At 49.4% G+C, this 23,015-nt stretch overlaps 1 protein-coding gene across 1 annotated transcript in view; it reads right to left on the minus strand.

The window, feature by feature from the left end:
- Positions 1-18,518, minus strand: part of LOC135909607 (uncharacterized) — a 33,454-nt gene extending 14,936 nt beyond the window's left edge. Inside the window, exons 1-3 of the mRNA XM_070531804.1 lie at positions 18,332-18,518; positions 17,320-17,570; positions 16,681-17,003 (exon numbers count right to left, since the gene is read on the minus strand). Of these exons, the coding sequence (XP_070387905.1) occupies positions 16,681-17,003; positions 17,320-17,570; positions 18,332-18,473 (716 nt within the window). The 5' untranslated portion in view covers positions 18,474-18,518. The remainder of the gene's footprint in view (positions 1-16,680; positions 17,004-17,319; positions 17,571-18,331) is intronic.
- Positions 18,519-23,015: the final 4,497 nt, after the last annotated feature.

The raw sequence follows: 23,015 nt of genomic DNA on the forward strand, positions 1-23,015 counted from the left end.
TGGTACAATGGGGGAAAGGGCGACCTGCTCCCCCCCCCCCCTGCTAACCTGTCCCTGACCTATACAGGATTAGTTAGTTTAGGTTTCACAATTTAAAAAATGCAAAGCACACGAACAATAGTTAGAGAAGTCAATCAGACAATAGTTTATTATTACAATGGTCAGACATACGAAGCGCAAGAAAAGGCAAAGGAAAAGAAGACGAAGACAAACAAAAGAGGAAAAGAAGAAGGAAGGCAGACTTGGACATTGTATGTTCGTGCAGCAGTGTGATCAGTAAAGGTATCCCTCTGCGCTGTCTTTTAAAGCGGACCTTTCTTTGCCTACTTTTCGAGGTTTGGCTTGACTTCCTGATTGTTGGGTCGGTCGCTTCCTCACCGGATATATTTTTGTATATGTATACAAAGGTTACGTGAAAGTACAGGTTAAGTGGCCTATATAACCCTTGTGTGCTCACCCCTGTATGCTCACCCCTGCTCTCTCTCTCTCTCTCTCTCTCTCTCTCTCTCTCTCTCTAAACAAGCATCATACATTGCCTCCGTCCTTGTGACATCGGTGCGAAACGTCTCACACTGTGCATCCAACCGATTTGGAGTTTGCATTTAGGCATACATTGAGAACTATGCAGTGCTATACAGAGCAATCAGAGCGTGGTTTTCGTACGTAAAACCTCATAGTTTTTTTTTAGAACTATGCAGTGCATAAACGTCCAATTTGCATGGCAAAACATATATTATTTGGGAGCTAAAAGAGAAATATAAAAGAAAAGTGCTCCGGCCTGTACCACTAAGTATGCATGGCAATACAGTTGTAACCTTTGTGGTGGACAAATATAAACATTCCATGAGATTACATATTTCATCGGATAAAAGTAAGCATAATTGCACGGATCGCCGTTAGTTACAAAGCGTTTAGTTATCCGCTTTTCTTAAGTTTATTTTCACGTGGATTCCAACATCTAAGTTCGATCTGCATTTGTTTTGTCGTCTCCTTTGCACGGCACAAGCGTTGTGCACTGTCTTCTTTCTTGTCAATGTCCATTGTGCTGTCTTTAGTGCAGTGCCGTGCCGTTTCGAGACTGTGGCCTTTCCTCGTCTCATTATCAGCGAATTAAACGAGTCGCCCTTGCCAGCCCCCTCTATATGCGAACCCAATAATTAGTCCGCTCTCTGAAATTCCAGTTTTATGCACATTTGCCACGCAGGCGGCGCTTCTGGAGCGCACGCGCAATGCAGTTGTCAGCAGTGTGCCAGCGTGACAGTTCAATCGACGATATAAGTATTTATATATCTAATTAGGCCCGACATTAGTACTGGAGGTTCCAGTCACGCAAAACATAAGATGGCACAAAATACAGGATGTCCTTTCTCTGCGACTATATGCGCTTGCTGCAATATGCTCATAAGAGCCTCTGTAGAATCGAGAGCTATGCAACTAAGCATTTTAAATTGAGGTAGCATAAGGACAGCTTGTAAATGCGCATGAAACAAGATTTACTTTGCATACGTGAATGCATGTTTTCCGTCTGGATGAGGCTCTACGCCCCACCTAAATTTGCTGTGATAGTACGAGGGCAGGCGTATACTTAGCAAGGTATCCTCGGCGCATGAACTGATGGCTACACTGAAGTAGCTATACATGTGAGTTAAGGAGCTCAAGGTCTGTTCTTGCTGCTGTGACGCAAGCGCCACTGAGGGAAGAACATGCGTGACAGTTTACTATACGTGTGTACGATTACACAGATTCTAATAAATACACCAGTCCTTATGCGCAGTCAGCCTTCAGGTATTTTCTGCCATCGGGTTTGACGCAACGCAATTCTTGCGGCAACCGCTCATGTCATCGTGGAAGACGCAATGACAGATCGAATCCTCCGATTCCGAGGAGCCCGATGGTAGCACGTAAGTGGATGCTGGTTACGAAACTCATGCAGAAGACACGTAAGGATTATTGTGCCTGGATTAGGCACTGCGGCAGGCAGCTCCTGTACTCGCCACCTTCTTCCATCTAATTTACAGCGGTGCAGCAACATCTCTGCACGACTCTCGACGCGACAGATGAATTTGAGACTTTACTATATTGAAATGATCAATCCCTGCTTGCATTTATTTATCTTTAATAACTCCAATGATTTTTCTCTCATGACGAGCTTAAAGCAGAAAATTTATTACCAGGAGATTCACGACTGCTTTCCTACGTGCACCAAACGCATCACATTTGCTTATGTTTAGTAACGCCATCGATTTCTTTTTTTCTCATGACGAGCTTAAAGGATAAAATTGATTACCAGGTCATTCGCGACTTCTTTCCTGAGTGCACTAAACGCACGCTTGTTTTTGCAAGGTTCCTATGATTGCGTCAAACCAAAACATTTTATGACAAGCTGAAGTGTGCGAGGACAGTGACTTCCCATCGCTTGCCGTCCCTACGTCAGGCAGCGGGAGAAGAGATGAGAAAGGCACTCTTAGTGCCGCTATATATCCTGCTCAACAGTTCTCAACGCTTAGTATCATGCATAAAAGTGCAATTCACGTGCACTACAGGGCACCGGAAAGGCGCGTAAATCACACCGCTATCCTGCGGAAAGGTGCTTATTCGAAACACCATAGCCTGTCCCATTCGAAGAAATTACGTAGGTGAGCCAGGAAATTACGTTCTCCCCCTTCCGTGACCTCATAGGGCAGGCGAACCTGTTTCAATATCGGCATCTCTGGGGGCTACGTTTTGGGGCGGGGGAAAGGGCAGTGCACTTTTGTGGATGGAGCTTTCGCTGAATTCTTCGGTCGTCACAGAATTTAGATACTACACGCCTTGCCATTTTGCCATGCACTGCACTTCGTGCCATGTTTTACAGTACACACACCTGCATCGACTCGATCTTGGTCCCGAACCGAGACAACAGTTTTCTGCCGACTGCAGTTTCAAGTAGATTTCACAAAATTTCTCGATTTTCACATAAGAATGTCCGGCGGTGCTGCTTGTGACGACTGTGGCAGCGATGTAATTATCGAACGTGCTCTTTGCCGCTGTCCTCGCCGCAATACAGACAGGCGGTCCCGCGTTGGAACGTCTCCACGATCGGCCGTTTTCGGAGCAGGCAATCATGAATTCCTGGCCCGTGCGGTTGTCACAACAGAAGTCGATAAATGCACTGTCGAAGTTTCTACATTCGAGTAACCTATTAATGAAACTTTGATACTTACAGGCGTTCCCCACCCACTGCATATTTCTCTCTCTCTTTCTCTCTCTCTCTTTCTCCTTTTTTTTCGCGCGCTTGCTTTGTTTCTCGGCTATTTTTTCCGTCTCTTTTCCCCTCATTTCTTTCTTCGTATATATAAGGTTTGCAAATCAGAATCCACTCTTTCGGTTAAGCTCCCTATCTTCCGAATCTCATTTTTATCTGTCTTTCTCTCTCTTGCCATCATCATATCGTATTTACCACTTTTTTTTATAAACGTAAGATTAAAAATACACGCTACGTAGTATAGACTAACTACGCACTCTAAAAGCAGAGGGGTGCAGGCAGTTAGTTCCTTAATGTGGGAGCAGTTAATTGTTCCTAACTAAACTATATATTTTTTTTAAACTCTCGTATTCCCCGACGGAGTAAGTTATCTCCACCGTGCCCAAGCACACTGAACGTACTCCGTAGGGGGACAAGATTCACTCCCATAGAAAATAAGTTGCAGGCATACTTTTAGACCTTACAGTACTTGAACTGTAATCACTCAGGCTTCCACCGTTTAGCAAGAGCACGGAGGGGATCGAATGCATTTGCGAAAAAGCGAGTTTCTTCGTTTTGTCCTTCATTTTATTTCCTCACCGATAGTAACAGCTCTCTGCTCCTCCCCCTCCTCTTTTCTTTTCTTTTTGCTCGCAAGCACACTTAAATGCACAGATTTTTGAATAAGATATTTCCCAGATATTCCAATTAATAAAATATACTTCCTAAGATATCCACATAAAATTTCACCGCTCCTTGGCCATGCAACGTTTTCATGAATGCTGGTATCTGTGCCCAATGAAACGAATTTTTGTAACTTATATGAAGGCTACATAGAGAGGTTGGTTATGTTCCGCATACTTTATCTATCTTGCTCATGACATGGGTATCAGCCATTGTCGAGTATCTCTTGCTAAAGCCAATCTGAGCTGATTGAAGTAAAATATGTGGCTCCCACTTACATGGACAGTGTCTTAGTGAATGTTTTTGCACAATACCAAAACCTAGTTAATGCGTCTTTGATGCTCCATCTCTTTTCGTCGGTTTTCTTATGTTTTGATATTATGCTGCCATTATTCCAATATCTGGCACATTTGAAATCATGTGGCGTCACGTGGGTGGCAAGCTATTCAAGAACAGTTAACCTGACATATTTTATAACATAGACTGTTAATACATGTTCCCCGGCCGCTATTCCCCTGCACATGTCGTACAGCCCAGTGGCGTAGCCAGAAATTTCGTTCGGGGAAGGCGGGGGGGGGGGGGGGGGGGCTCACGTTGCAGCTCGGCCTCCTCCTCATAAAATTTATCAAGGGATCAAATACATGAATAATAACTGCATTGCCATTGCCAAAGATGCTGCAAACGAATTATTAGATGCTACACACTGTCAAGGCAAGTAAAATATGCATTTTTTCATAAAAGAATGTACTCGTATGTCCCAAAAATTACTGTGCCCGAAATAATTGATATCAATGCTTCCATGTTTTCTGCCTATTTAATGAGTAAAGAAAATATTACATGAACTTTAGAACTATACATCAGTTCTAAACCAGCAAAGAAGGGCATACCACTGACATGAAAAATGTAAAGACCATAAAATTAACAATTTTAGGACAAATAGTTTAATAAAACTTTGTCATTCAAGAACCTTGTTTACATTATTGTACACATGCAACGGCCAGGGGAAAATCTCAATGACAATCTCCTTTGTTCCAATCTACTGCGCAGGAGCATCTGTCACCGGTCGTGTATTGTGAGTAATTGCACCAAAATTATAGTCGCAACAGGGAGCACATATAAAAAGCAGAAGTTCTGCAAAATATACGAGGGCGAGTCATATGAAAGTGAGCAAATGCGAATATATGACAAACGAAGTACTTTATTTAAAGGTAGTCTCCATGAGCATTTAGACATTTGTCCCAATGACTCAAGTCGCGCGATTCCAGTATCGTAAAATTCCTTGGGTTGCTGCTTCAAAAAGTCTGTAACTGACTCTTTCCCGTCACCGTCCGACGATAATATGGTTCCTTTGAGTTGTTTTTTTTTCAATTGTCCCAAAATGTGGAAGTCGCAAGGCGACAGGTCTGGGATGTATGGCAGATGTTGCAGCGTTTCCTACTTCAACTTAGCCAGTTTTATGTTAACCACATCAGCGATGTGGGTACTGGCATTGCCTTGGAGCAAGATGACCCCATTCGTCAGTTTCCCACGTCGTTTGTTCTTGATTGCGACACGCAGCAGTTACGGTGTTTCACAATATCGGAAACGATTGATAGCCTCTCTAGGTTTAGCAAATTCTAACAGTAATGGCCTCTCACGTTCGAAAAAGAAGGAAGCGACACCTTAGCGGCGGAAATGACGGCCTTTGCATTGTTTGGTAGTGGTGAATTCGAATGTTTCCTCTGTAAGCTTTGCCATCGTGTTTCGGGCTCCTACTAGTGGCTCCATGATTTGTCCCCGGTCAGAATTGCAGACAAGTCGACACCCTCATGGTGATATACTGGATCACATCAGTCAAGCCAGCGCCGCACCCTCTCCGTCTTCTGGCGGTGGTTCAAAATGTTGGGCATCCATTGTGCACACAAGAGCCGATAACCGCGATGTTCATGAATTATGATGTTCACACGCTCTGCCAGTTCATCGATGCTTATCCGCCGTTCGTGTCTAATCAGCTCATCAACCTTAGCAATTGTGTCGGAGGTGATTGATTGCACGATGGCTTTCGCCCGATCTTGGATCGTCTTTGCAACTCTCACGCCCTACTTTGAACCGCTTCCTCCAACGCTTCACAATGGCCAATGAAATGCAATTTTCAACGTGTACGGCAGCCACACGGCGACGAATTTCTTTTTGGGAAACACCTTCAGCTGTCAAAAACCTGACGACACCACGCTGTTCAACTTTTGGAGCATCCATTATGACACGCAACGGTGTTCGACCCAGTGTATGAGATCATTAAAGAACACTTATCCTCACACCTGCATGTCACTTTCGTAAATGAGAGATTTCGTTGTGCTACGCGCATGCCTCATCGATAATGAACCGAACCATTATTGCGTGGGGTAGGTTGGCTCACTTTCATTTGACTCGCCCTGTGCATTGTAAATGCGAAGATACAATGAAATATACAAATGCGAATATACAGCTTGATGAAGGGCAAAAAAAGTGACACTGGAAACAAACTATCAATGCACGTATACACAAAACATCGAAACAAGATATTTAAATATACGTTACGCATTACAGGCTAACCCGCAGAACATACGCGTACCCCACACGCCACTACCTGGACAGCAGCGATTCCTGTGTGCTCTGCAAGTCAATACATTTCTCCATCAAACCAGAAATCACCTCATAGCCCCTACACACTTATTTCCACAATGCCGCTTCTGCGCAGGATCCGGGTCCCTCAGGCACGTAGTAGCAGGTTGCAGGCAGGCAACATTACATCCTACGAACCTTTATCAAACCAAAGAGCTTTGGGACATAGCCTTGGCCAGCTCCGACCTCGGGGATTAGCAACGGCTGATTGCGAGGGTCCGGGACGCCGCCCGATCTCAAGGTATTCTGGATGCCTGTCCAAAGCTCAATTTATGTGTTAAAGAGGCTCATTCTCTATCTCACTCTCTATCCGCTTGTTAACCACAGCGTATTAGAACTTCCTAAAAAAAAAAAAACGGCGTCTGATCACTTTTCCTTCTCAACAATGACAAGCAGAGAACGAGAAACGTAAATGAAACAAATTTACCATGGCTGAAAGTACGGCACGCTCTACTTCGGTTTCAATCTATCGCTTCACTGGAGAGCGAATCTTAAGTCTTAAGACTAACATAATTGAGCTTGGTTGCGCAACGCGCCACCCCATTGCCAAGGAGACGACCATTGCATTTATTCAGGAGAGATCTGCGCGTGTTACTGGTGTGTCCTGACGAATAGGAAAGCGTGCGAGGCGCCGCCAAATGAGAGAATGTGGAGCGGTGAACAGCGCTCTGCCTGTGTACTCCTACTTCTTCAACAGCTACGGGCACTAAACGAACATTTTCTTAGTAAGAAAACTTGTTTTGATTATGATTTTGTATCTCCAGCCCAGTTTATTGCGCTTTGGCATGTGGCTTTTTCTGAATATTGTCACGTGGTGGTGACGTTGAATAACACAGTAGCAATACTGTGAACAACAAAACTAACTTTTATTGGGCGAACCTGTGCCCACAAAACTGGCTACACTTATAGCACAACGATAGCGGCGAACACAGTCGGCGATCGTCGAAAATCTGATCAGCGGGTCCAGCGCGTCGGCTTTTATACAGCAGTCATCGAATGTTCCAGACTAATCGTTGGGACCCGCGTGCCTTCCACAAAGTTCTACACCATTCGCGTCACACGATGACATCAGATAACATAAGGTTCGGCGACAACAGACAGCAGATAGAAGCATCGATAACTTTCCAGAAACTTCGGATACACGCAGGCGCGTCCCGCGCTGTGTGACAGCATTTGTTAGGCGGCGAAACTTGGTCGCCCGATAAAGATAAGTACACGTGTCATTATGTCACGCATTGCAGTGTTCGCGGCGAAATGGATTGACAAGTCTGTGGAACATCCTCGAGTATTTTAAGGCTATACGTTCCCTAAAAATCGGAGTTCTTCGGTTAAGTCCGAATTTGGAAAAATGTCATCGCAATTGTTTTTCGGCGTTTTTCGGATTTATTCAAGAACGAAGAACTCGATCTACACCTACAACTAAGGGAACCGGCACAGCGGTCATCTGCGTTAGTGTAATCCTGCTGAGCGGCGGCCTCGAGTGAGATTTTCTCGTCGCGCTCATCCATGTATAGGCGAAGCACACTTCCAGGAGGCCAAAACCAAATTGCTCGCTATCGGCATTTCCCGAACTTGCTACAAGCTCAAAAATAACGTACAGCGCAAAGGACAAGGACAGCGATAGACGACATGTCGTCTATCGCTGTCCTTGTCCTTTGCGCTGTACGTTATTTTTGATCATGATTTACCAACTAGCCCAAGCAACCACCCTAGTTGTTACAAGCTGTAGCCGAATTGCGTATTGCCAAGTATTTACTTCCGGATCCCGACGTTGTCATCTTGATTCACGCACTCAGAATTTATAAAGGTAAATCACTGAAGTTAAAAAAATCGACAAGGCTAGTTTCCGGTCATAACACCGCAACGCCAGAACCTCGTTTTGCTCGTATTAACTTCAGGGGTTATCCAACTATGGCGTTTTACGTCCCAAAGCCAAGATATGGCAACGATAGAGAGAGAGAGTGAGAGAGAGAGAGAGAGATCAAGTTCACTTACAAAATGCATGAATTCATTCTGCCAAACACGACATTCATTTAAACTTGCACTCAAAGCTAAAAAAAACAAGCGATTCTTTTTTGCGTTCCACCACCATCTAAATGAAGCCGCTGCAACTGGTAATCGAACATGTGACCTCGGGTTCTACAGCCGAATACACCTTCACAGAGACGCCGCGCACGGTATGCAGGTGTTCCCCTAACTAACCCTAATACTTAGGTACTTTTGTTAAACACTCTGCCTCTCCTCCTTGTCTCTCTTTCTCAGGTGGTTTAGTTCAAAGAAAGCATCTACATTGGCTACAACTTCGCTCTGAGCCACGTATAGTCGCTATATTCGAGGAAAATGACCATGCATGCAAGATAAGTTGGCCGCGCAGTTCCTTGGCGTGTCGCTGGCCACTTGGATTGATCTCCTTCCTTCATTAGTCAAGCATTACCGTCACCCCAAACCGGGTGGCAGGTAACGGAGAAACAGATAGTTTACTTTTATTGTGATAGCAATTAAACGGGCACCCCAGGCGCATTCCTGCCGTCGGCGTCGGTGTCGGCGTCGCCGTGATATTCCGTACAAAGTCCAAGGGTGATAACACCGTTGCCGCGCGCCTATACGCTGTATGTGCGAGGGAAGAGGGACCGACGATCGCAGCTCAATCTCGCCCGCGCGAAACGGAGGAAAGCACGGAGGAAGCGCATCGCCTTCCATCGCGTGCGAGGCGCCCAACGTTGCGAGGCACCGGGGGGGGGGGGGGGGGGACGTTATACTCCGGCTGCAATTGCGTATGTGGCCGCTGCGTGCAGTCGCGCGGCCGTATGTTGAGAGCGATCTGCGTTGGGAGCAGAGTCTAGGTGAACCGACGGTTCGTAGCTTTGTGCGTTCTGTGCGTTCTCGGCTCTCAGTTTGCGTTGAAGCGACAGACAGCACGAAGGTCACTTCGCTCCCTGCTGCTGCCGCGCCTCCTAACGCTAGCGTTTTCACAGCGAGTATCCGCTGTCATCGATTGTGATGTGTTCATGTTTGCAGTGCGCGCCAACACCATGCTTGTTAATTTAGTTAGCAAGCTAATGTTTACAAGCTGATACGGCCGATAAATGTACCATCCTTACTTCGTATGGCTGTCTGCTAATTTGCTGTCGCAATCGATGCCTAACCTTTCGTGCGAAATTCCGACTTTTTTCTTTCTACATCGACAGCTCCTTAAGACTCACACAACTGCATTCGCGAAATAGCCAATAGCTTGCGTAGGCCGTCGTCGTAGCAGCTATCGGCTATAATTGTCATCGCGTCATGTCAACTATGAAATAATGAAGGTGAGAAGCTACGTTAGGTGGTATCAAGCCTGGAAACTTCAAATTCAAGAACTGCCCATCAACAAACTGCACCACCAGGACGTCTACCAAGTCCGAGTGCTAAGAGCACCGTGACCTCTCTAGCCGTTGGTTGCAATGCGCACTACATCGCTAGATTGTGAGAAGCAGAGAGGAGAAAAAGCAGGCAGTGAAAGCTGCGGTTGTCACGCCTACTAAGCTGTGACACATTGTTCACGCGCCGCTGCGAAAGCGTTTAGCAACTGATATTGCGCGAAACAGTGCAAGTTCTGGAGTACTTTCAATAAAATTTGAACTTCTGTCTTTTCGAAAAAAAGCCACCAGGGGGCCGAGTGGAGCGGACGCGCTTCGCATGGGCTGCTGCTTTTATCGCGAGTTATTGCGGTTATCCTTAACCAACCTTCACGATTTCGTGCCACTGAACTCAACAAGGCAATCGGCATCGAAAGTCGCCAGAATTACCACGGTGAGTGGATTTGTTTACCTTGACGCACCGAGCAACGAGCACCTCGGCATATTCGAACACCGTTCTCCGAACGCCGCACGCGCCCCAGGAGCGGGCCCGCGTGGCCTCGCGAGCACCGAGAATGGCAGGGGAAACGAACGGCAGTGCTCACGAAATGGACATAGAGAACAATAGCCAAGACTCCACAGCGGTCCAGAGCAACATGGAATTCGATGAGAACAGCGGCAAGACGCTGAGTCAAGCTGGCCCATGGTTCCAAGCAATCAAGGGAAGAAAAAACAAGAAGGCGCCGAACGAGGACCGCATACAAGAGAGAGGAAAGCAAGGAAACCCCCAGAACCAGCAAGGAGGACTGAGCGCGAGGAGCAACCCGAGAGTAGAAGCAAGCATGCAAGCCACCAGCAACCACCAACGGCAGCAAGATCAGGGAAGCCGAACCAACGGCAAGCCACCGCCGCGACGCGTGACGCCGCCGCTGCCAGAGAATGATTACAAGGTGGTATACCGACCAAGAACCGGCATGAAACTGTCAAGCTGGCCGGACGAGAAGATCACCGAAGGACTTGCAAGGGCAAGTGGTTCCCCTTTCAAAGAATTTTGCGCGAACGTAACCATCCAAGCGCAGTGGAAGCAGAACCTGATAATTGCCAGCACCGCAGACGAGGACTACGCACTGAAACTCGGTTCCATCAACGGCATCGAACTTGGGGCGGCCACATACGAGATGACGCCGTACATCAAACCGCTCCCAGGAACAGTACGTGGAGTCGTGCATGGCATCACTGCGTGTACGACGGAGAAACGACTTGCGGAACTGCTGGCAGCCAACAACTGTGGCATCCTGCATGCGAGGATGCTCGGCAAATCCACCTCAGCAGTTATCACCTTCGAAGGTCCGCACATCCCTTTCTATGTGAAGGTGGCCGGCTCGTACACACGTTGCCGCCCATACCGCAGATCGGTACAGTATTGCAAGGCCTGCGGAGAAATCGGCCACCGGCAGGACGTATGCCCCAACCCAGACAAACACATTTGCAACAGGTGCGGGGTGCAGAACCCACAAACAGATCATGATTGCCAGTTGCAGTGCAAACTATGTGGGCTACCTCACGAGACGGCAAGCAAGGAGTGCGAGAAAAGGCTCAAGCCAAGACCCCCACCCCTGTACGTGAGGGAGAGAAGTAAATCAAGAGGCCGACAACCACCTATAACAAGGGAGACAAGTTCAAGCTCCTCGGAATATCGAACAAGTAAGCCACAGCAAGAACCGCAGAAGATCAGCTGGGCGGAAGTGATAACCAGTTCCAAGTCGACAAACGACCAATTTCCCTCACTGCCGACACAAGAGCGAAATTCGAGATACGAGGAAACCATCGCCTCCCTCAGAAGGCAAAACGCCGACCTGATGAAGCGGAATGAAGTGCTCATGAAGCGTCTAGAAGAGCAAGAAGGACGTCAGGAGGAACGAGACAAAAGAGCTCAGGCCAGGGAACAAGCCCTGGAGAGGAAGCTCCAACATCTCATTGAGCAATTGCAAAAACAGCAGACACCGACCATAACGCCAACGCCGCCGAGGGAACATACTCCCCCGATAGAGGACCTAGAATCGGGAATAGAGTACAAGGTGAACAAGGCCCGAACCGAAGACAAGACCGAACTGAGAAATGAATTCCGAGCCGAACTGGCTCAGGCCGTCGACACCATAAGCAAGTCTGTGGCAGCCACCGTCCAAGCAGCCTTACAAACGCTCCGCCAGGAGATCACCCAGATGGGCAACGAGCTCAACCAACGCATCTCCATACTAGAAAGGGAAAAAGAGCAGGCAAGGAAAAAGCCAAAATACCCCATCAGAGAAGCCCAGATGAACGAGACTCTGGGAAGCCAAGATGGCGAATAAAATAGCAAAGAAGAAAGAAGCGACCGAAACCCTCAAAATTTGGCAGTGGAATTGCAGAGGAATAAATCGGAAACGGCAAAATTTACTTCACGTATGCACCCTACACCAACCTGACGTCATCGCGTTACAGGAAACAGAGACAAATAATATTACGATGCGTGGCTACAAAACGCACATTGCCCAAGGAAGGACCAGGACCGCCGTCCTCATCAAGAAGCACTACACGACGCAGCAGCACGAAATCAACCACAGAATCGAGCACACTCTGATTGAGCTGGTTCCTCCCAAGAAAACCCTGCAGAGCCTCTACATCCTGAATGTATACAGTCCTCCACGCGACACACTAAAGGACTTGGACAAGTTACTGAGAGAAGTGAAGAAAGTCACCGACGGTCAGAAACTTCTCGTGGTGGGCGACTTTAACGCTCCACACGTGGCTTGGGGCTACCGATCAACCAACAAGAAGGGTATGGACGTGCACAACGCGGCACAACACCACCAGCTGACGTTGTGGACCGATCCTCTAATACCAACTAGAATCGGCAACAGTGTCTCCAGAGACACCAGCCCAGACCTGACCTTCTCCACTGGCTTCAGGCAAGTCGAGTGGTCGAGACTGGACGAGACTCTGGGCAGCGACCATCATATCATCCAGACCGAAATCATGCACCACAAAACCCCTGTGAGATTAGGTCAAGCCAAAATTACAGACTGGCCTGCTTTCCGCAAAGATGAACACCCCAGCAGCCTAGAGAACATCGAGGAGTGGACCAAGAACGTGATGGACTTGGTTACCAAGTACACAAAGACCATCCAACTCACTGCGGACAATCCCGAAGTCGACCCACACCTACTTCACCTCTGGGAGGCCAGGCGAGGACTTTTGAAGAGATGGAAGAAGCAGAAGAGAAACCGCAAACTCAAGATCCGCATTGCCGCAATCTCGCGGCAGGCGGAGGAGTATGCTGAAAAACTCGGACGTCAGAACTGGAATCAAGTGTGCGACCAGTTACAGGGAACCCTCAGCAACCGAAAGACCTGGGCCATTTTAAAGACCCTTCTGGCGAAGACGGAATCAAAAACTGTCACGGGGCAACACATACAAAGACTTATACACAACTTCCAGGGAACCGAAGAAGAAGCGCTTGAAGCCATCACTGCGAAATACATCGGAGACGAGCAACAACGGAAGACGCAGCCAGTCATTCACCCGGAGTACGAGGGGGAACCCAATCCGGATTTAGACTAACCTTTCACCAAGTCGGAGATCGTGGCAGCCATAAGAAATCTCACAAGAAACACGACGCCCGGCAGGGATAAAATTAACAACAAGACCCTCCGTAACCTGGACGACGGGGCGACGGAGAGTTTGCTAAAGTATATCAATGAAAGCTGGGAGACGGGCAGTATACCGGCTTCCTGGAAGCACGCGGACGTAACGATGATCCCGAAACCCGGCAAGCCCATCAACCTACAGAACCTGCGTCCGATCTCTCTTACGTCATGCGCGGGAAAACTCTTCGAGCACATGGTCCACAATCGTCTCTCGCCCTACCTGGAAGAAGGTGGGCATCTGCCGAACACTATGTTCGGTTTCCGACCTAACCTCTCCACCCAGGACATTCTACTTCAGCTTAAAGAAGAAGTCATCGACGGCCTCAGCACATGCCACAAGAGTGCCATCCTGGCACTCGACGTGAAGGGAGCCTTCGACAACGTCTCACACGAAGCAGTGCTAAACAGCCTACAACATACCAACTGCGGACGGCGGACATACAACTACGTCCGGGATTTCCTGACGGGTAGAACGGCGACCATAGGCCTGGGGAATCTCAGGACCGAGAAGTTCCCAGTACCGTAGAAAGGAACCCCCCAGGGGTCGGTGATCTCCCCGTTGCTGTTCAATATAGCGATGAGGGGATTGCCGAACCTCTTGGAGAACATCAGGGGTATCCGTCACGCAATTTATGCAGACGACCTGACCATGTGGACGTGCACGGGATCGGCGGGCGAACAAGACGCCCTGCAGGAAGCCATCGACAGGACCGAGCATTATCTACACCACTGCGGTCTTTCATGCGCGCCGGAAAAGTCGGAGCTCCTGATCCTCAAAAAGAGGACAAGAGGGCGGCCTCCGCAGGACACACCTGACCCAACGTTGACACTAAATGGAGTCAACATACCCAAGGTGGACACACTTCGTATTCTGGGCCTCACTTTCCAGAAGGACGGTGCCGGTCTCGCCGCCATTAAAAAACTGCAAGCGACAGTTATCCAAGTCGCGCACTTGGTGCGAAGAGTGACAAACAAAAAGCACGGCCTGAAGAGCAGGACACAATCAGATTAATACAAGCCCTGATAATCAGCAGAGTCACTTACGGCACCCCGTACCTGGGTCTCAAGAACAGCGAGAGAGACAAATTGAACACCCTAATACGAAAAACCTACAAGCTGGCACTGGGGCTTCCACCGACGACGTCGACGGAGAAGCTCCTCAGCCTGGGCATACACAATACTTGGGAGGAACTTGTAGAGGCCCACAAGACCAGCCAGATAGAGCGACTCAAGCTCACCAGCACGGGTAGGGACATGCTAATAAGACTGGGCTACCCAGTCGAATATGAGTCTACAAAACAGCGGGTTCCTCTACCCCTGAGGGAGAAGATCACGGTGGCCAGCATCCCGAGAAACATGCACCCTGAATACCACAGAGAAAGGAGGCGAGCGAGAGTGAAAGCTCTACGTAAGGCCTACGAAGGACCAAAACAAGGAGAAGTCCGATACACCGACGCGGCAAAGTACAAGAACAGAGCGGCCCACGCTATCAGCGTGATCAACGGCCAAGGACAAGAGGTAGCTGCGGCTTCGGTAAACACTACAGACATCGACTGCGCGGAAGAAACGGCGATAGCCCTGGCGGCCACTACGGGCAAGCGAGAAGAAGATCTAATCACAATCATCACCGACTCGCAAACAGCATGTAGAAATTACCAAAAGGGCCGCATTTCCAAACAAGCCCTGAGCATCCTCGAAAAACGAGACAATTTTCCTGAACTGTACATTGTCTGGGCCCCGGGACACGAGTCCCTGGCGGGTAATGAAGCGGCTAATGCCGCTGCCCGAGATCACATTCTCCGGGCTATCCCACCAGGTTCACGAGCACCGGTAGACCAACAAGATAGCGTCCCGAAAAGATACGCCGATATCCTGAGCCACTACAGGCTGAGTAGGAGGATCTATCCACCCCCGCATCCCCAGCTGACAAGAGAAGAAGCGGTGATGTTCCGAAAACTACAGACCGGCACATTCCCGCACGGCACCCTGCTACACGCGATGTACCCTAGGAGCTATACCCACAAATGCGCTTTCTGCTCTAGGCCCAATACCCTCTACCACATGGTATGGGAATGTCAGCAAAACCCATCGACACCGCCCATCACCGGACCAACCGTCGAGCAGTGGGAGGCCCAGCTGACAAGCTCGAGCCCTGAAGACCAGCATCGCCTGGTGAGCAGGGCCAAGTTATCAGCTCAGGCCCACGGCATCCTGGACTAGGGAAGCCGCCCACCTCGGACGATTTTACGGTCGGCTCATTTCTACTAATAAAGTTTATTCCTCCTCCTCCTTCTGTCTTTTCAAGCGAAGCTTGTATTGGTTCAAGTTTCGGTGGCGGTCTGGTCACACAAAAATGCAATTGCTCCCAAAGTAGAGCAGCTGTGGGAAAGGGCGGTTTGATGAGTTGACAGCTGCGCCGGCGCCGGAGCGTGAGCCATTAGCAAGGATTCCAGCTGCATAGGCGCGCGCTCATGCCACGCGCGCAACCAATCAGAGCCGTTCCGCTTCAGCCGAGGAGGGAAAGGGCAGGAAAAGGTCTCGCGTGCGCTGCACCGGCTTCGTTTGCGTTCAATTCAGTCTCGGAAAACGCATGGGACGGCCACGCGTTGTGGGTTCCCCGGAGAAACAGGCAGCCTTCGACGAGCGGAGGCGAGAACTCGTCCGTAAGGGCTCGCCGTTGGTTAATACAGTCCAACGTAGCATGAGTGCGCGCACACGTTACGTCACGTGGACGAGAACAGCGTCTATAGTTCGACCGATGATTCGGCCCACTCGCGCAGTCAACGTAACCGCAAGCGGCCAACGCGCTCCGACGCTTTCAGCGTCGAGAAACGCTCGCCCGCGCGCCGGTAACTTCGGCCTATAAACGCGCCTTTACAGCCGCCCGAGCCCTGACAATCCGACTGCAACCAGAAGATCCCGAGCTGACGGAGCGGGAGGCCAAAGCAATCCGGCACCGTTGTCTGTGGCTTACTTAACCGTGACGAAGGTCAGACGCACGCAGGACAGGCTTCGCTTACCCCCATTTTCCGGTAGGGGAAGGACTGGTAATCTTTTTATTTGGTTGTTTGTTTGTGAGCTGCGCTATATGATAGCGTGCATTTACGCGTACCTGCAGCAGTAGTGGTCGACGGTGGACGAGGAGATGCCGACAAACGAGGTGCAAGGCTGGATGTCCTCGCGGAGGAAGCGGCTCCGCCGAGCCCCGAACATCGCGTCGTTGGCCGACGCGAGCTCGTCGTCGCCTTCGGGAAGCAGCGTGCAGTGCGGCGGCGGCTCGGAGCGCGCGTGGGCATCCACGCCCGCGCCGCCCAGGAGGCTCCGCTGGCGCCGGGGCTTCTTCCATAGCTCGGACATGGCCGACCGCTGAGCGCGAAGCTTGGTGCGTCGCAGCACGGTTCGACCAGGACCACACGGGCTGTGCGCCGCCAGGCGCTGCGCGAACGCGACGGGACGCGAGCGGCAGGAGCTGACTACGTGAAAAACATTGCCGACGCATCTCCGGCATCGCGTCGCCCAATCTCGGAGCGTATACGGTTGTGTTATTATTGTCTAATTGCGTTCCAAGGAACACCTGTAGCTGTAGTATGTAACATGCACTGTAGGCACAAGACGCAAGAACCCCTGGTGGCCAAAATAACCCGGGGTCCCCCACTACGGCGCGCGTCATAATCATATCGTCGTTTTGACATGTAATACCTCAGAATTTAATTTTCATTAGGCACTCGATCATGGAGTGTGTAGTTTATACCTGAAGGGAACGCTGCTCCCGAAAAGCGCTGGACTCCGTGAGGAGGCTGCCGTCGCTGGTGAACTGCATGTAGCGGGTGTGCACAGAGCTGGAGCGGTCGTTGTCTTCTCGCGGGCTCCGGCGGAGCTCCGGCGAGCTGCTCCGAAGCACCGCTCCCACGCCGAGTACATCGGGCACATTGTGCTCAAAGTAACATGCCTTCTTCACTTTGGCAAGTGAGTTCTGGGCACCGATGGGCTTCACTGATGCTCCTGGAACAGAGAGATCGGGAAGTCGCTCGCGTATGAACTTTTGAGAACAGCGATGGTGCATACCTTAACGTCTACGAGTGAGAGTACATGTTAAGGCTATAGCCATCAACCTCCGATCGGCCCTACCAGGTCGTGTCATAAGTTCCAATAATGCACCTTTGAAAACAGTTACATTGCGTCAACAGGTACTTCTGAGAAAGTTGGTACGTCGTGACTGCAGTTGCCGCATAGAGGGAAAGAAGAGAAACAAAGCTAAAGAGAAAGAACAACAAAAATAGAAGCAGCTGCAGGAAGCATATATGTGTGTGTGTGCCTTGTGTGTATGCGCGTGTGTGTTAGTGTGCGTGCGTGTGCCTGTGTGTGTTCGTTACAGAGGGCAACACATTCGTTCATGCACAGTGATGTGCAGCCTTCTTGTCGGCACCACTTTGATGCAAATCAATGCCAGACGAATCAATATTCGACTAGACAGATGGAACCGGCTCTGCCTATAGAGAAGAACTATGGCAATCACTTCAGAATCGCGTTCTGCGATCTACGTGTCCCAAGTCTCAGATTGAGATAAAGATCAAGCATATTTCGGTCTAGTACAAAGTCACGAGGTGTCCCTACTGGCCACGGCTACTGGCGCTGCGAAGACCAGCTATACGGTCGGCTCGAGCGTGATGCGGCGTCGGTATACGCCTCACTTCAGATGTCTATTGTGGAACTGTCACGCACGGTAACGCAGAGAGAAAGACAAAGTAGTTGAGGGGTCGAACCTGCGCTTCCTGTGAGATGCACGGGCACGAACTCTTTGACGGCGATCCCCTTGACGGGCAGCGCGCTCAATGGGGCCCCGGCCACGTCCTCAACGACACCTGCGAGGTAAGTGTCCCCTCGTGGGTCTGCGTCATGGGCCATGGCTCACAAGACCGCCCGACCGGCGGTTATGACGATGATGATGATGATGACCTCCAAAACATATGGCATGTACTCACAATGTGGGTGGGCGAGGAATCGGAAGGTCGTACGCACATTAATGACTGCAGGAACAAGGAACCAGACAATATAACACTGGGAGCAAAAAAAAAAAAATTGTGTAGAATTGAGAAGTCAGATCAGGTGAATGAGGGATCACAGTTCAAAAACAGTAAAAATAACATTCGCCGTGCAATCTAGACTGAAAGTAATTGAGAAGAAGTATAGTATAGATGGTAAGGGAAAGTAGGAATCAGCACCGTAAACGCTTTGCTTAAATAAAACCACATTTAGCGTGAAACGCAATTTTGTGGCTAAAGTCAGGAAAGTTTAGAACGACCCTGCTGAAACGTAGAGTCGAGGCTCCAAGAGAAAGTAGTACCAAAGCACCTGTTGTAGTCGTCGTCATCGTCGTCGTCGTCGTCGTCGTCGTCGTCGTCGTCGTCGTCGTCGTCGTTGTTGTTGTTGTTGTTGTTGTTGTTGTTGTTGTTGTTGTTGTTGTTGTTGTTGTTGTTGTTGTTGTTGTTGTTGTTGTCGTTCTCGTTGTCGTCGTCGTCGTCGTAGTCGTCTCAAAACATGGCTCATACCCACGAGGGGGATCGGCCACACTAGAGTTAATGAAAAGTGCACCCAATAAAAGACAAAGTGGAGTAAAAAGTAAACAATAAAAAGCAAATTCTTAGGCAACGGTAAACAGTATTCGATGCTTGCCGCTTGACCAGATGCGGTACTCTTCCCGTGAGTGGCTGATTAGCCAGGTTTTTGGTTACCTTAGCTAGCTCTTGAAATTTTTTCTGCGTTTTGGGTCGTTATGTCTGTTAACTCCCCAGGGGGAGGGTCGGCAGTTTGGTTTACCAGCTTGCCGGTCCAAAGCTACCTTCTGGAATGTTTCACTCGGAATGGCTTACGCAATATACCCGTGGTGTTCATGCCAATTGATGAAGGGGCCTTCAAAATTAAAAAAAAATATCATTGATGACCACGATACTAGCTCACTAATGCGAAACTTGAGCGCAGCTTTATACGTCTTTTCATTTCGCGATATACCGGCTGGCGCGGAATATCTGTCTGGTGCGACACGTTTCAGACGGAGTGAAGTGTAACGCGACTGCCCCTCTAATCGGGAGATCGCAAGAGGCAGCGCGTGGGTGACGCGAGGGCGCGATTCACAGCAGCCGCAGCAGACAGACCTCCGCTCATGCAACGCTTTGTTTCCGTATACAGACGACGCGCGCCACTCTGGCACCATCTCGTAGCCCGTCTTTCGCGGCACTATACGCTTTTCTTCTCGCGCTTTCGTCATACCTCCCTCCTCCGGTTTCTTCCTCGAGCTCTCTTCGCTATCACCGTCTGTCATATACCGCAGCGCTCCTCGTTCGCTTTCATCATTCGCTGTGCTCGTTCGCTCGGTTACGAGATACGACACCGATGCTCGTCGCAGAAGCAGGCGCCTAAGAGCTGCGCTCTAAAAATGCTAAAGTGATTCAGGAGCAGTTGCGCACAGCTACTAGCCACCATCTTGAAATTCCGGAGGTCAGGCTGTTTGGCACAAAGGTCGTTGGTCTCCAAATCCTCAGACCCGGCTTCTGTGCCTGACTTGCTCCGATGCACAACCTTCGCGCCGTTACTGGTAAAGGCCTTCATCTTGCAGAAACTGGCATGTTCAAAGGATTCGTGGTGCGGACCCACCTTGCTTTCCCCAGGAAGTGCTTGAGGAATTACAGGACGCTGACGCTGGGATTGCTTGGTGTACCGCTGACAAAGGGTGGTCGACGGCACACGAATACCGACAGAGTCCATAACAGCAACATTTGCTGGAACATCCTTTGTTACTTAGCTAAAGGTACGGCCTATTATCTATAGGGTAGATCATTTGCAACCACGCCCTCTCCTGTGCAAGAACTGTTGGCGTTTCGGACACAGCGGCAAAGCCTGTAAATCAGCGACGCGCTGTCGAAATTGCGGCGAAAATGACGCATCAGAAGTCTGCTCCTCGGATTTGCCCAGAAACATGTTCACGCAGCGAATGATACACAGTGTCCAAAAAGGTCCGATCAGACCAGAATACTGGAAATTATACATAACAACAGGTGTTCCAGAGCAGACGCATATGCACATTTAGAGCACAGGAAACATATATACGTTGACGCATTAAGATCATCTGGTGATGTTCTAGAATAAACTATAACGACATCAGTAGTCACAGTTGTGGAGAGGGTACTATATTACCTACTGACTACATTTTCTGATGCATTAGCGCACGTTTCTTTGGCCAAAGTGCATGCCTCTGAAACTCCTACAGTTTTAAACTCGCCTTCCCATCCTCCTTTAAGTTCTTACATACCACCCGTACCCTCCGTTTCGAGTGGATCACCCGAAATGATGACAACCATAAATGACATCCCTAGCACGTCTACAACAAATGTCGGCACTTGTGTGGAAATGGCGAATGTGGATCAGAAGCTTTTCATTTCTCGCCAACCAAGCATAATCATTCGCACACAAAAAGCACGAAATGTTCTCCGAGCGTGAAACAGATTGACGTATAGAAAGAAAATGTTGCCTTTTCTGTCTTAGAGTAATCATGGCTGAGTTAAAAATTCTCCAATAAAATTGCAGCTCTGTTTTCTCTTCTTTAACTGATATTCAACGCCTTACTTTTACAAGAACCAGACACTCCTTTACAAGAATCTTGGCTGACACCTGTGAAATAATTTTTTTATGCGAAGCATATTACGAGAGCTCAACCCAGCTCCTCAGGCGCGGCGGTGTCGCCATGAAACCACGTGACACCGTGACGTCACGACAGAGGAGAAGTGGCTTTGGCTCAACTCTTGCAAGACGGGCTGGGTGGGAATCGAACCAGGGTCTCCGGAGTGTGGGACGGAGACGCTACCACTGAGCCACGAGTACGATGCTTCAAAGCGGTACAAAAGCGCCTCTAGTGAATGCGGTGTTGCCTTAGAAACGAGCTGTTTCTAAGGCGTGCGTCTCTTGCTCAGGCGCACATTTCGTTGCCGCGCCGAACGCTGCTTTGCTCGACGCTCACCGCGTCCAATGCGGGGCGCGAAGTCGCTGCCCTGTAGCCCATTGTCTTAAGGCGCGCTCACACTAGCGGGAAAGCGCGCAACGCAGAACGTTTCCCGCACGCCGCTTCCCGCACAAACCGGTTTTTCTCCCGCAGACAGGCTGCTCTGCCGTCCCGCAGAGCGATGGGTCGGGTACCTATTTTTGCCGTGCCGCTGACGAGAACAGCCAATGGGGGCCGACCGTGAACCGTGACGTCGGTCCCAGTTCAGTGACCCCGTCGGCGTAGGCAGGAGGCTGCGCGCGTGCTGCGGGACACTCGGCACTTGCTCGGCGCGCTGTCCTGTGTGTTCCGTCCTCCCTCAACGCCTCCTCTCTCTACATTCCAAGAACCGCAGCGAGAAAACGCGCGCAGTGTGATCGTCATTCCGAGCAGCTGCGACGCAGCGGCGTCGTTTACGCTGTGCCGCTGCGGGAAGTCTCCCGCTAGTGTGAGCGCGCCTTTACACCCCTTGGCGGGTCGACGGGAACGCTGTCGCGTTCCACTCTTGAAGGCGAAGCAGAGTAACGCATGAGTTGTTTCTTCATCTAGCCAAACCAAATATAGCCAAGCAACAGCAGTTCACCAGGCTAAACAGTGGTTCAACAACTAAAATAAAGGCTAGTATGCTTCGCATCCTGGGCTTAACCTTACCTAAGCCACAGCCATTTTTTTAGTAATTTTCGCGTGTTAAGAGTAGATCAAATTTGTGGCCGTGGGGGAGGTTTAATTACTATGGGGTCTCCAAGAATATTTCACAGGGTTGTTATACATCAAGAAATCATGAATCCGGAATGTGAACTGTTGGATATTGATTTAGTTCTTCCCAGATGTGCTCCCATTACCATAGTAAACGTTTACTTTCCTACGGGCGTCCGTGGAACAAAATACATTGATGCTTTATTGAGAAAATCCAACAGAGTTCTCAGTGCAGTGGACTTTATTTCAGATCATATCACATGGGCTCATCACTCAGTACGCGTGGTGAAATCCTGTGGTCATGGATATCATAAAAAGAATTCACTGCTGCGATAGACGGCCTGTGAAGTTTATGCGCCGAGATTCAAGGTGCGTGATTGACCTAACTCTGGTAGCTGCTGGAGTCAGCGTGACATCATGGACATCTCTAGATAGTGTGACTTCCTATTCTTTTTCTATCATGTGTTCCCCACAGAGAGTCAGGGACAAAACGTTGAAACTTGTCAACAACGGTACATATAAAACCATTGTGAAATATGCTAATAACTCACTAACTTCGCCTGATAAGGCAGAGCGTGCGGAGCAGGTTCTAAAATGCCTGATTAACGCAACAGAAATGTCCACATTCACTTCAGGAGTTCCTACTAGAAAAAAAGGTTCCCCGTGGTGGATTGAAGAATGCGATAGGGCATATCGTCTTAGGAAAGCTGCGTGGAAGA

Source organism: Dermacentor albipictus, chromosome 1 (assembly GCF_038994185.2).
Source record: "Dermacentor albipictus isolate Rhodes 1998 colony chromosome 1, USDA_Dalb.pri_finalv2, whole genome shotgun sequence".
NCBI classification, from domain to species: Eukaryota; Metazoa; Arthropoda; class Arachnida; order Ixodida; family Ixodidae; genus Dermacentor; species Dermacentor albipictus.